Source organism: Abramis brama, assembly GCF_963993115.1.
Source record: "Abramis brama genome assembly, chromosome: 17".
Lineage (NCBI taxonomy): Eukaryota > Metazoa > Chordata > Actinopteri > Cypriniformes > Leuciscidae > Abramis > Abramis brama.
In genome coordinates, this window is record NC_139979.1 from 8,350,566 (window position 1) to 8,366,298 (window position 15,733).

Sequence of the window (15,733 nt, forward strand, 5' to 3'; positions counted from 1 at the left end):
AATACATTTGTAAAGTAGCAAAAAGAAAAGTGCCAGAGGTTGAAGAAACAAAATGTTGTTAAAGAAAAACCATATTCAAACTGCAATCGGTGTGCAGAAAGCAAGGCCAAATTCATTGTGTATGAGACACAAGTGCATAAGTGAAGGAAAGCCATTGGGCAGTTCAAGGGTATCAAGTCATGCCATCTGTGCAAAACGTTGAAATGAGAATAGAAAAAAAGAAAACATTACCGTCACATAAGGACCAGCTACAGAATGTATTATGCAGCTATTTACAAAATGCAATTCCTCTGTCCTCCATTCCCGGGGAATCTCACCCAGCCAAGACTGGCGGCACAAATACCACCAGCTCCACTCTCACTGTGAGCCAGCTAATTATCAAATATCCACTGGGGCAGAAGTCTATTCCACTCTCTCCCTTGGTTTCATACTTATACCATCTCGGTTTAAAGTTGTTTTTCTCCCTCTCTCTCAATTGTGACAAATAGTTTTAATCTATTCTCGGCTGGCCTGATCGAATCGTGCTGAAGCCTGGTATTGGATTGCCGTTTTAAGAGTCTGCTGATGTAGTTTTTGATCTCTTATGAGTCCAGATGAGCCCCTGGCTCTATCGCACCTGATCTGAACGTATGTGTTTGCTGGTGTGCCACTGCACAACTTCAGCACTACAAAGTATCTGCAATAATGAGGTTGAGCTTGGTTGAGAAACCTTCTATGGGCAAAATTCATTTGCATAATCCAGACTATAATACCACAGAGAAGTGGTATCATATTACTTGTACATTAACGATTACCTGTGGACTTGAGTGCTTGTGAGATATGACTGAATTCATCTTATTCCATGTTTCATAAACAGATGATCCTGTCAATGAGAGCTTATTACGACTTGAGGGTGTCTTTGAGTTTAGTGTGAATAATTCAAAAAGATACTGAAAGGGAAAAGAGGATACTTGAGGATATACCTTGAGGATAGAAGGAAATATGGCGTTAACATATATGGGTAGTTGATGCAGTTTAAATTCAAATCTGCATGGCAACAAATACATTTTTAAAAGTACATATGTATTTCAATTCATGTGAGGTCATAAAAGCTATATAATAATTAGAAAACAATGATAAAATGTTTAAAAGTGTTTAAGTCCAGGAATTTACTATATTTACCACATAGACACTACCATTCAAAAGTCTCTTATTCTCACCAGTGCTGCATTTATTTGATCAAAAATACTGTAAAAACATTAATATTGTGAAATATTATTACAGTACGTTTTATCTATAATTTGTCTATTTATTGGATTTTAAAATTTGATTTATTCCTGTGATGCAAAACTGAATTTAGAGCATCATTAATCCACTCTTCAGTGTCACATGATCCTTCAGAAATCATTCTAATATGCTCAAAAAACATTTCTTATTATTGTCAATATTGAAATCATACATGTGATACATATAAGTGATACCTTTAATTTTCAGGAATCAAAAAGTTTTTAAAAAACCGCATCTGAAATAAACAAAACTTTGGTGACATAATAAATGTGTTTACTATCACTTTTGATCAATTTAATGCATCCTTGCTGAATAAAAGTATTAATTTCTTTAAAAAAAAAGATTTCAAAAGGTAGTGTACCTTACTTTGTGATGTATTTTTAAAGCTTAATTTGTAGAGTTACAAGAAAAGAGTGTATATCTTGCACTGTAAATTTCCAAAACTCCAAACTCTTTTGTTTTGCTGACAGATCTCATAGGAAAACTCTAATTACAGTGCGTACAATTTATGGAGACATCTTTAAATGTAAATATCACACAGTCACACAAGCTGATTGACAGGAGTTTCTCTCCGGCGGCGAATCTCTCCTCACCTGTCCACATGTCTGACAGGAAGGGTCTGTGGGGAGATTATCCTCTGAGTCTTCCTCTCCATCTGAATCTGCCTCCGAGCATGACTCAAATTCATCCACGAAATAAAATGCCTCTGCCACCTGAGGATCCTCTGGGATTGCTGAAACGATTAAAAGGCAGCAAAGATTTAACCGATACTCGAAATTGTTGAGCAGTGTGTTGAAATGACAGGTAGCCTCTATCATTAACACTTAAACACATTTTCTGCTTGATTACACTGAGCTGTTGAATACCTCAACACCAAACATTTCTGTGGACAAATGAACACAGACAACCTCTCAGACACGCATGAATTCCTGGGCCTGCGACCAATCTGATTCTATCAGACAGCTGCCAGCGACTGGACCTCCACAATCAGACACAAAGATGGCAGGAAAGATGGAGGGAGCAAAAGAGGGCTGTTAGACTGTACTTTACTCTGTGGGGTTTCCCATTCACATTCTCAACAGTTTCATTTTCTTCTGTAGAGCTCTCCAACTGAGCACTATCCTTCGGCCTGAAAGAGAACGGCAATGCATCAGCATGCACATTTACACCTGCATCCCCCGAACATCCACCTCACAAGACCAACAACCAGGGATAACATGCACAGCCAAGAACAAACAGAACAAAAGCCAATAAATCATGGTTTGGCTGGTTAGCACGTTCCAGTTAGCCCCTGCTGGTAGATGATGTAACTGCACCAAAAGCATCTTTCTTTATTAACAGCCAATCATTAGCATGTATTTTCACGAAATACATCTCTTTTGCAATCATGTGTTGTGTGTGTGTGTGATTTAATAAGCCGAGAAACCTGAGGCCTATCACACCATCCTCTGTTTTCCAGGCCTGTCTAAACTAGTAAATTGCTGCCCCCCAATGACAAGAGCAATGAAAAAAAGCAATGGGAGGATATTTACAACACTGCAGATCTGTTTTATCCAGTAAAGAGGATTAGTCATGACAAAAAGTAGAAAGAGCATTCTAAAGTATCACTGTGCAGGAAGCGTCTGTGTCATTTCAAATGATCATGTGTTCAGACCTCAGTCCTGCCTCATTGACTCTGTTTATGTCTGTTTTATACAGAAATATCCACACAAAAAAATGTGTATCCTCTTCTAGGAGGATTTATGCACATTTGTGAGGAACTTTAGGTTGTAGTTTGCCAAGGATTGTATAAGTTTGTTCTAAAGTAGAGGACTGTGGGTCATCCAAGACTTATTCCCTTTTTATTTTACCTTTAGAATACATTAAAATCACATTTAAATGATAAATGATCAAGATAAATGAAAAACCCTATGGAAGACAGTCAGCATTTTTAAGAGAACCATCCGATTCCTAACTTTATTGATTCAAATTAGCTATGTTAATGACACAAACAACCATTAGCTGTTTTCTTTCCATTTACTTTCCACTCAAATACTGAGGGCACTTACTGGGGTCAAGTTTTCCCAATATTTCCCCAGCAAATGACCCTTACACTATGTCTACAACAGACACGACAACTGTAAATCCATTTGCCCTTCGTGTCAGAAGTAGCGTCCGAAGGGAGTTGCACTTGGAGTATGTTAAACTGAATCATCGTGTCGCGCCGCATCCAGTGTAGACAGAATCGCGGATTATAATGGGTCCGGTTTGTGTTTGCCGCATCACGCCGCTCGCTTTTGGTGTAGACACCGTGTTATACATTTTGTGTCAGATGCTAACCTTTACCAGATGAATTTTAATCTCACATTTTAATAAGGCCATAAAAGTTCAGAAACAGAAACAAAGAGATTATAAAAGTGATTATAAACCAGAAACTGTAAAAAAGTTATTCCTATCTGTGACCAAATATCAAATGAATTTTTTATTAAAGGATAGATAGATAGATAGATAGATAGATAGATAGATAGATAGATAGATAGATAGATAGATAGATAGATAGATAGATGGATAGATGGATAGATGGATAGATGGATAGATAGACTCTATTTACACCAGAATACTAATTAATAATACTAACAGTAGTGATGTATGCAAACAAATTAAAGAGAGTCGGTTACAGGCTGGAGACAATTATGCTGACAAGGTTTGCACATAATGTGCTTATTGTCAGAGCTTATTCATTTGAACGGCATCTTTCCAAGGCACAGAAGTCCCTGGTGTAGTCATTATAGTTTAACTCCAGACATGAGCAGAATCAGACCGTATGTTTAATTGCTCCCAACCTCAAGAAGATTATCAGAAATGGCTGTCTAGGTCCTTGAATAACATGCAAATATGAAACTATGAACTCTCAAAATGACAAGAGAAGTAAAATAATGATATCTGAATAAATATTCCATCCTAAAAGAGCATTTAATTTTATGAAGTAGCTGGGTTAACCTGCTCAGTGTTTCTGCTGGGCGACTCTACGTAAACTATACAAAATATGCACACAATTATACTTGTAGCATTAATTATGCATTATTCATTCAATGAGTTTTCCTTGCCTTCGAGATTACTTGATGCATGAGGTTTTATGGAAGCTATATAATAAACACATCAGCTAATTTCAAGGACAAAACACTTGACTCCATTAGTCTCAAAACCCCGCCGCAATGTATCACTTCTTTAATTTTTAATAATACAAATCCACATACTTGCACGATTTTCTTTCCCATTTATTCCCAGTAACATACAATATCTCAGACAAACACGCATTTCAAATCCACAGTGATTGCACCCCGGCGTCCTCTATCGATAAATCACCGTGTCGTCTAAGAGCACAGCTGTGGCTCTGCACTCGTTTAAAACATCTCATTTACAGAGGAATATAAAGTGATTAGAGCCAGGATCTGATAGATAACCTCTCAGGACTTCCAGAAAACACGTCTCTGAGATTTATCATAATGATATCAAAACCCGATTAAGGAGGCGTTTTGGCCATAACTTATCTTTCCTTTGATGCATATAATGATGGTGGTGAAAGAATGAGTCATTGAAAACCAGCAATATGCCATATCAGATTACGCACATATTTCACAGCCAATGCAAAATGACAAAGTCAAACATGTTAAAAATCTGGTTATCGGCCTCCACACAAAAAAGTAAAGCCGATTGTATGACTGAGCAATGAAGCAAATGAGTACCCATCAGAAAGGGACAGGTCATCTTATACAAACATGCCTAACAGAAATATGAACCATTATCTGATATTCATGGCTAAATAATATACAGTGCCCACAAACAGTATTTGGACACTTTTGGATACATTTAAAATGTCTGAATGTCATTGCATTAGACAATAATATATCAACCACGTGGCATCTGCAAACTAATGATGCTACAGTGGAACTATTCTCAAAGTAACTTCACTTTCCTGGGTCATTTTTGCATTGACTTTTAACCAATGTGTCAAGGGCTGTGTCTGAAACCTCAAGCGTCTGCCTTACTGCCCATCTGCTAATGACTCAGCAGGCGAAGAAACCTCAAACAAAAACTGATTTATAAGGCACATTACATCACTCAAGTGCAATTTTAGACATAACCAAGCAATTTAATGACCATAATGCTTATTTTTCAGTGGAACTGGAAGCAAAATGACAACAGCATATTTATGAATTAACCTGATTAAATCGATCCATAAGACACCACTTTCCACCAACTGCTGAACCACATGCACATGATTGTGGGATATCATACTTAGAAAAGATTATGTACATTTAAGCTGTTTTCAAAAACAGGTTGTTACACAAATGATTGAATTTGAATGTGTCTTGATTAATGAGATCTATTCTAACGCATGAGTGCACACTACTACAGTAGGCCATCTCTGATGTACAGTGAGATCTGGATAAATCTAGAAATAGCAGCATACCAGCAGAAACCATTCACAGGCTTGAGTTCTGAGCTGAGGTCCTAACTACAATAAGGGATTAAACTAAACTGCCCATTTTTCACTTTCTTTATCATTCGTTCATAAAGGCAGGCAACTTCTGCTCTGATAAATCTGTGCGATGGAACATCATTAAAACGTCTAGGAATCATTTGACTTGCAAATCAAAATGGAATATTTTTTTATCTCTTTTAAATATGCGTGTGTCTGACAGTGCGGTGTAATACTCATGGTACCTCGCTCTGTTCTGGGATCTGTTGTTTGTTAAACCATGGAGAAAGAGGCACTGGAGCGCCAAGCACACAATGAATTTTAATGAAGATGTAGAAGAAAAAGAAAGTAATCTCTGATGGAAAGTTAAACTTTCTGATTTGGAAGAGATGGTGGCATTCCATCAGACACACATTTCATAATAGACTTCAAAAAACAAGAGAAAAGTATCAGGGGAGATTGCTTTAATTAATATACTTGCTGATAGTTTAATTGAAAAATGTGTGGGGAAAAAATCTGTCTTTTCCAAATTAAGAGCTTTTCTTGCCAGACTTAACCCTGGGTAATCGTCTTATTAGGCTAAGGCCACTTTTAACCCTCGGAAATGCAATGTTTCACTCTTATGATTCTGAACGAGGGTTAATCAATGCTTTTAACCCTGGGTTTTGGTCATTGTCAGCTCAGGTGTCAACCCAGAGCTACAATTTCTTCCATTTGACCTTTAGTTACAGTGAAATACAACTCACCATGGTCTTTTGACACAGACTTGCACATCTTATCAGAGAGATGAGAAATGCTTCCCGTCGGTTCTGGGTTTATTTTTGGTGTCTCACTCTGAATCGGTTGAGTCCTGTTAACTCCTTCATTTTTCACCTTGAAAAAAAGTTGTAAAAAGACAAATGCTTTACCAAAACTTGCTCAGGGATGAGCATATCTTAGTTTCTTATTTCACTCAATATAAAAAGCTAAAAAAAAAAGAAGAAAAAAGAATATTATAAGACCAAATATAATAGAAACAAATTACAGCTGTGATTTCAAATCTGTTAATTATGAATAATGTCTGACAGGAATCCTATCAACATACCTTTAAAACATCCACACTGACTTTCTGAAAATTTGACTTGTACTCTTGCATGCGAAGATGGTTTTCTTGATATTTTTCCTCCACAATTTTCCTATAGTAAGACAATAAGAGTATGTGCATATATAACTTTTTTATAGTAAATGTAACTGGCATAGTTCACTCAAAAATGTGGAACACAAAAGAAGATAAATGTCTACATTTTTGGTAAAACTTTTAACGAATGTTAACAAATGAAATAATATTGTAAAGTAATAACTAACATGAACAAACAGTAAACAATATATATATATATATATATATATATACACACATACATACAACAATTCTTAATCTTTGTTAATGTTAGTTCACAGCACATTAAATAATGGTAATAAATACTTTTGATTTTAAAAATCTATGAGTAAATGTTTAATTAAAGGTATACTATGTAACTTTTGGCCATCTAGTGGTTAAAAAAACAAAACTGCATGTATTCTGCGGTAGAACATAGTTTTTGGTTGACAGTTGTCTTCTAATAATCAGTATCCTTAGAAACGCTTTGAACAACTCAGAACGTCAGTGGAGAAAGACATATAGTTCATCATAACATCGTAATATACATTATATACATAATTCACCTGCTATATTGCTAAATGTACTCGATTTTTCAGATCAACAAAAAATATACCAGGATAACCATGGCTTCTCCTGCCCGCATGTTGACATGGTAGGTTACAAGATAGTTTGTGTCACAAGAAACCCAGACAATGTTTTTTTCACTGCAATTTTCAGGAGAAAAAAATTAATAATGGTGTTGACTGATGAATTTGCACATGGTTTGTCTTAAAGTATATTAAAAACACCACATAGACATATACACAACATTAAAACTTGATTTTCACCACAAATTAAAATTAACTGAGATTAATACATGCAATAGAAGTATTGTCCGTTCTTAGTTCGTGTTAACTAATGTAGTTAACTAATGTTAACAAATTAAACCTTAATTTAAAGGCTTATCTCATTTTTTATCCATAGGCTACATTTAAAATAAACGAGGACCAATGTTGTTTGGACCCCAATGTTCTTCTAAACATCATATATTCTGTAAACAAAAATAAACAATATAGTGTAATAATGTGCATTATACATCCGTTTGTTTTTGAGTGTGACACGAGTCAACGTTGACTGTTCCGATTCTATCAGTGCATCACATATTAGACAAAGAATCAGAGCTGACGTGTGACACACTGCCAAAAATCCTTGCACCATGAAAAAAGCCCTGACACTCATGCTAACCTTATGGAATATGAACTGTGAGTCACATTTGATTAACATTTTGTGTTACACGGTCAGTGCACTAAACGTCACTCACTTCAACTTTCGTGCTTTCTCATCTGCAGCTTGGAGTTTCCGGAGCCGCATGCGTTCTCTCGGGCTCATTTTCTGCACCTCTGATCTCTCCCGCAGTGTCTGCAGATGTACCTTCTTCTGCCTGCGGGGTTTCAAGCACTACATTTACTGAAATGACTAACGACTACTCCTTTGCTTTACAGACATTTTTTGGAATGTGTGATCAGAGCATGCAATTTTCAAAAAAAATAGGCAATTTCATATGAAGTTAGGATTTAATCCAACAAAAAAAGAGAGTAGAATCCAAACAAGAGAAAGTATATCATTAGGTTAATCATGAGAAGTTGTGTTAGACAGCTTCAGATGCTTTGTGTGCAGTCTTTGGACACCAGGGATACTAGAACAGCATTAAAAAGCTAATGAGCAAAAGGTTCAGTCAGATTCTCAGTCCAGTTTAAGGCTGCATATAGCCTCATAGCTCCTTAGTGCCTGCCATTTGTTTTTAAAACTACTGTAGTAACATTAACAGTTTGAAATGAATCAAATGATCACTAGAATGTTTTTAACACAAATGTCCAGTATTGTACCATTTCATTTAATTATTTTATCAAAATTATGATGTACACTATAACTTACTACCTAAACTATGTCCTCAACTTCATAACATTACGCAATGCCTCATAATTACTTCAATACTGAAAATTCAAATATTACACGTACATTACAAAGACAAAAATATTATAATTTAAAGAAATACTCCTATATGTCCTGACAGAAGCTATTGGTAGTATGTAGTAGTATGATCCCCGTTTGCACGGATCTGCAGAAAACGACTACAAACGCTGTATTATGCATGCCAGACAAGTAGTTGGCGATGTCACTTTGTAAAGAAAGACTACGCGCCTGCGCACATACGCATTCAAACACGCATGCCCATAGACTGAACATGTAATACGCATGTGCATGCCGTCACCGTTTTCACAGATTAGCGTTTTTGAAGTTTACACTGAGATGATAACGGTATCGTTTTCAAAAACTTGCACTTTGAAATGTTTCAAAGTTTGCGTTCTCAGGCCACCAAAACACTGTTGTCGTGACTCGTGTATATAAACTGACTCGATTGCCAAAACAATCTTTGTTGCATTCATTTCTTGTTGTCATTTCAAAGCTGCTTTGAAACAATCTGTGCTAAAGCGCTATAGAAATACAGGTGACTTGACTTGACTTGACTTGTAGTAACACCTAAAAAACAAAATGGATCCTGCATTTAATACATGTGCAATATGGAAAGTGAATGCTAGATTTGTCAGTGCACTTGAAACATAACTCTAAATATCGGGTACTGACTAATTCAAAATAATTATATTACATTACCGTAGAAAGGTTTGGAGTTGGTCTCTTACGCTCACCAAGGCTGCATTTATTTGATCAAAAATACAGTAAAAACAGTAATATTGTGAAACATTATCACAATTTAAAATAACTATTTTCTATTTGTATATATTTTAAAATGTAATTTATTTGTGATGCAAAGCTGCATTTTCAGCATCGTCACTCCAGTCTTCAGTGTCACATGATCCTTCAGAAACATTAGAATGTGCTGATTTAGTAAAACATTTCTTCTTATCAATGTTGAAAACTTTTTGACCCCAAACTTTTCAATTTTGCAACCTTATCACAGTACTCAAGAATCGATGAACTGCACTTGTTTGATTTTGCTATGCACTGTATGCACAGTTTCACTATGATTGGCTCATGCTATGGTGACAACATTTTTAATCAGTGTGGAAAGCGAATGAATGAAAGTCTGCTGCTCATAGACTGCCACCTGATTAACATGTTCCAAACACTGGGTACGCAGCAGCAACACAGCTACTGTACATATTTTTAGGTCCCTCCGACATGATTGTGTGAAAATGGCAAAAAAAAAAAAACGATTTAAAAAAAAGCAACAACACAAAAACAGTCCTGTTCCCAGAGATCCCTGGTGTAGTCATGCATTTCTCAGCTGACAGCATCTTTGCAGGAACAGAGAAGTGAGACTGCCTATAAATGTCTCTTTCTCTCAGGGACTTACAGTGCTCTCAGGATCTGCGATGTGTCTCTCTCTCCCCCCATCGACTTGTCTCGAAGTGTAAGGCTAAAGAACTTGTGTTTCATGCTCTGTAGTGAGAAATATAGCAAAAGAGATGAAATATCTGTTAATGCTGTTCTCTGAGGCTTGTAAAAGTTACAATTTCCTGAGGAGCTGTGAAAGCAAAAAGCAAAACAGCAGAAGCAAAGCTAGTGTTCAATCAGAATAAACCGTCGCACAGGCCTGTGTTTCACTCCTGCAATTCTCAGAACTCTTGAATCAGAGCGAATGGGAAGGAGAGAGAAAGACTGATATAATCATCCTCGGGGAGGAATCTGCCACGAGCACATTAAAGAACAATACGAGACATTTGTAAGGCGCAAATTACACAGGCAGAAGAAAGCCTTGGAAACTGTACACAACAACAGAGGAGGGAAAAGCCATCAGAGAGTATTGTGTTTCAGAGTTGTGGTTTAGATGCCCTCTCCTTCTCTGATTACATGTTTCTGAGATGGTGATGGTGTAATAGCTGGTGGAAGACACATACCAACCAGGAGCTTTCAGATAGGGGTTAGGGGATCACTAGCTTCCAAAGGCAAAAACGTATTACTAAGCAGCCTGATGTAAACAAGTCAATGCAGTATGAATGTGAGTGATGAAAGGGTGCTATAACTGCAAATACTGTAACCGAGACGCATTAAACAGGGGCTATAAAAAAAAATCAATGGGATTAGATGCCTAGAGAGCAATTATATTTTCAGTGTGATGATTTATGTGATGAAAAATACTAATGACATGTACAGTAGCTCTTGGAGTTTAAGCAGCCATTGGATTCGATTTCTACATGATGTTCGGATTGTAGTTATTAACAGAAGACATTTTGTCTGGATGTGGGCGTTATGGAAGGTCTTGTGATCTGGATGCTTGCATCCAACAAAACATATATGCTGTATGTGATATAATGATGGATTATGTGCATAATTAGGGGAAGAATTTATTAAGGATCATATCTGATGCAGCTGTTCTGAGCGGTCTGTGATCTGACTCGCCTCCTTTCATTTTATTTTTACATTGGATGAGATGCCAGCAGTACTTCAACCACCAACTGTTATTTTACACAGAAAGTTGGAAAAAGGCCCAGATCCATAATGAAGTCGTAACAGGCAGCGCAAGGAGGAGTTTAGCTTTAGTTATGGTAATTGACAAAGGCGAAAATACATGAGGAGAAACGCTGTGAAAAATATGATATAATAATCACATTCGGATTTGGTCTACACTAAAACCGTCTACAGGGCTCAATGTTCAATGTACAGTACACGGATTCGTCTGTTTGCATTTTGCACGGTCGGGCCAACATTTTCACTGGCACTATTAGAAAATAATTTGTAATAACTGCTAGAAAATTTTTCATTTTTAAAAACTATAAATACCTTATTTTTTTCAGTTTTTTATACAAACTGAAAATATGCAACAAGTTGTAAATTATGCAGCTATAAAACTATAAATTAATAAACACACTTTTGTTGGAAAACGGCATTCAATGCACAGTTAAATGACTGGCATATATTTCTAAATGCATTCTTTCTAATGTTTTCAAGATTATTAATTAAATATTGCAAATTCAACAAAACTTAATCTTTGTTAGCCAGCTAGATCTTAGCAGTACATTTTAAGTTTGCAAAGTATAAAAAAAAAAAGGATGTGCAAGAGCCATTAACATAAATTTTTTAATGGTAAGTAACGCAACATTGGCCTGAAAGTGACAGGCCTGAAGTGGCCCCGGGCCAAATAGAATGAAATAAGTTTCTAATTATAAATATTATGAATAAATAAAATAAGAAAAGAAAAGAAATAAGAAAAGAAAAGATAAAAATGCTTTCGGTACGGACCAGAGCAAACCGTCCTTATTTTTGATCTAAGATTTACAGAGGTTGTTTGAGAAATTTAGACTGGATTGAAATCTGTGAAAAACAAATTTATCTAAGCTTCTCAGAGAAAAGTTGTGCTGTTCAAATAAACTTTTGTGGAAATGTTCTGAGCTTTTATACATTTACAGGCTGATCATTTGCCTGAAAGATGCAAAAAAAAACTAATATATGCCGGGGAACAAGGCGAACTATGACAAGCCACAATCGATACAATCACAAAGCAGCAACAATGCCAATCACTGACATTTCAACAGTACAATCTGAAAAGGTTACGCACAGGGTGAGTCAAATGTGATGGCGAATCGATAATGTGATGAGCATGCATAACAGACATTTAGAAACCTATTGAGCTTGGCCAGCAATCAAAATCTTCCTGGTGCATTCTGGTCCTTCCCATTAACCTTTGAAACAGATACTCTGAACAGCTGGTCGGATGCCCTCCTGTCTGTTTGATCTGATCAATGGCATCTCCTCACCTGCAAGCTCTCCTCAACGAACCTGCTCCTCAGAGCATCTGCTGCCGAGATCCTGCGTGAAGAATCCTTTTCTAACATACTGGCAACACAGAAACAGAGAGAGAGAGAGAGAGAGAGAGAATTATGTTTAAGACCTCATGAAATGCTGATAGTTCTAGTTGAATGCTTCTAAACCTGCTCGGATTTTGCATAATCTGCTTTGAAAAACTGCTGAATCAAACAAGCCATTGATATGTGTCTATCTACTCATCCACAGCGGGCAGAAGGACAGATATAGCTTGGCGGTGTGGGATGACATGGGCACGATTCATGCCTGGAGCAGGGCAGCATCTGTTTCTGGTACCTTTGCATTAGGGAGTTGAGCTGCCGTGAGTATGTTTCTGGCAGGGATGGAGTAGGTCCCTCCACAATCTTCAGCACCACAGCCAAGAAGTTCTGCCCCTCAAAAGCATGCACCAAACAGCACATCTCATAGAGAATACAGCCTAAAGACCTGCACAAAGAGAATAATAAAAAGAAATAGGGACAGTCCACCCCAAAAATTAAAAGATGCTCCAAACCTGTATGACTTTCTTTCTTCTGTGGAACATGAAAGAAGATATTTAGAAGATATTTAGATATTTAGATAAATATTAGATATTTAGAATTGTTGGTAACCAAACTATTAACCAACAGTAACCAAACGGTTACTGTTGGTAACCGTACTAACGTTCTTCAAACATCTTTTATGTTCTGCAGAAGAAATGCATCCCTGTTGACGCTTGTTTTCATAAACAGTCACATGGAAAAAAAGGACACCCTTTAGAATTTTATGGTTTTACGTATCAGAACATTGATTGTTAGCAGGTCTTAAAATGAGGTAAATACAACCTCAGATGAACAACAACAAATGACACAGTGTTATTATTTATTTAACAAAAATTAAGCCAAAATGGAAAAGCCATGGGTGACAAACTAAGTAAACCCTATGATTCAATTGCTTGTAGAGCCACTTTTAGCAGCAAAACGTTGAAGGAATCGTTTTCTGTATGACAGTATCAGTCTCTCGCATCGTTCTGGAGGAATTTTGGCCCGCTCTTCTTTACAACGTTGCTTCAGTTATATATACACTAGAGCTTTTGGTGAAGATCAGATTAATTTTAAAATCATTGTTTGGTTCATTTGGTTAGTGTGAAAGTGTTTTTTTCCCCCGAACTTGTTTGCATAGGCGACAATCGTACATGAACCACACATGAACTTTGGTACAATTTGCAATTATCATCATAGTAAAAAGGTTGTATCTCGCTTTAGTTGAGACACAAACAAATAGAGAGAAAAAAAGAAGAAGAATTTGTGCAAGGATGTCTCTATTTTAGCCCATTTTCTTGTTTATCTCTATTAAGCAGCACAGTGACCCCCTTCCTCCAGTGTGTCTCGTGCTTGTGTTCTTGCAGGCTCGAGAGCACAGAGTGAAGAGTCCAATTCCCATGCTTTATGAGTCTCTCGCTGGCACATACACATCGAGGTGAATGTGTGAGAAAATGCATGGTTCTTAAATTAACAGCAAGTGCCTGTAGCCGTTTGGCAAATGAGATTGTATTTTCTCTCTCCTTCATTCTATCTTATTGTTTTCTGGTCATTTTCCCCCTCAGTTTTTTTTTTTCGGAACTCGCAATTTGATAGCAATCAAACATAATACTTCATTACCTGCAATTTTGCATAATGCATAAAGATGATTTTTTTTTTAAAAGATTATGAGTTTTGACTTTGTGAGGGACTTGCTGAGAACTAAAACTCCTTGAAAAAAATAAATAAATAAATAAATAAATAAAAAAATAAAAAAAAAAATAATAATAATAATAATAATAATAATAATATATATATATATATATATATATATATATATATATATATATATATATATAAATACCTATAACAGCGACCCCTAGAGTCGCTGTGGAGTACTTGTATTTAACGTTACTGTCATAAATACCACTCATGCAGAGTCTCTGCACTCTTCCGACCGCGCTGTCTTCGTCGACTCTGCCATGATTCACGTCTGAAATGCGTTCTAGTGTCTTCCATAGAAGCTGCTTCATATGTTGTTGATGTATGTTACGTCGTGCCGTAAAGCAAGTCGTGATTCTCGCGAGATTTGGCGGAATGAAATGACTCAATAGTTTAGTTATTTATACCAGATGTCTGATTTGGAGTCGTATCCTCTGTGGCTGAGGGCTTCAGGGCTCATGTAGTACGGGGTACCTGTGAAGGTAGTCGCCAGGTCGCATGACCCCATCAGCAGACAGGATACACCAAAGTCACCTTTAAAGAGTGTTTGAAAAAGTTCCATCAGCATAACACCTTTTAAAAAGAGTTTTGCAGATAAAACTTGAATTAGAAATTAGAAATTGTTTACAGTGTAACAAAATAAGGAATATTTACTCTTCAATTTAGACTAACAAACACTAAAATGGCCCCAAATAAGCTTTTGAATGTTGAGACTATTTGTGAGTTAACATGCACATGCTCATTGAGATTCTCACTTGAAAATTATTTTTTGAGTCACAAATAGTAAGAAATATGAATCATTTATGAATGTTAGGCCAAAAATATTCCTCCAAAAACTGTCCCCCAAAAGAGCTTAAAAGAGATTTAACTGGACAAATGCTGTGGATTTGTAAAAGCTTTAGGAGTTACTGTACCAGCATGCTTTACAGCATAAATAATACATGCACTGTTATGGGATTGTTATAGTTTCACTTTTTTTGTATTATTCTGTAGTTGTTTTGTCATCATAGTTTATTGTGTGTGTGTTTAGCATTCATCTTATTCCTAATGATATGCTTGATGATTATACAGCTGTTGAGGTTTATATGTGTTACTGTAAGTGTTGTCTGTGTGTCTTCCTGTGTAGAAATGTAATGAAACAACATTAGATTGCAAGATGTGCTCTTTTTTAGTGACAAAAAGCCGTGCAAGATGTCATCTCCTTCAGAGCCAAGCAGTCATTTAAAATGTAATAGACAAATGAAAGCTTCCTTGGTTTGTTTACTGAACATCTGCTGAAAAAGAGACCTGTGGTTTACTTTGACACAAATTAATTGGATACTGTAAATGACACATTTAACATTT

The 15,733-nt window shown here is 36.4% G+C and overlaps 1 protein-coding gene across 1 annotated transcript in view; it reads right to left on the reverse strand.

Annotated features, from left to right (window-relative positions):
- The window catches only part of nek11 (NIMA-related kinase 11), a gene marked incomplete at both ends in the record, with an annotated part of 67,165 nt that overhangs the window by 22,514 nt on the left and 28,918 nt on the right, over positions 1-15,733 (reverse strand). The window contains 8 exons of the mRNA XM_084088128.1: positions 1,860-1,999; positions 6,475-6,601; positions 6,813-6,903; positions 8,167-8,286; positions 10,222-10,307; positions 12,623-12,701; positions 12,966-13,115; positions 14,797-14,923. Of these exons, the coding sequence (XP_083944254.1) occupies positions 1,860-1,999; positions 6,475-6,601; positions 6,813-6,903; positions 8,167-8,286; positions 10,222-10,307; positions 12,623-12,701; positions 12,966-13,115; positions 14,797-14,923 (920 nt within the window). The remainder of the gene's footprint in view (positions 1-1,859; positions 2,000-6,474; positions 6,602-6,812; positions 6,904-8,166; positions 8,287-10,221; positions 10,308-12,622; positions 12,702-12,965; positions 13,116-14,796; positions 14,924-15,733) is intronic.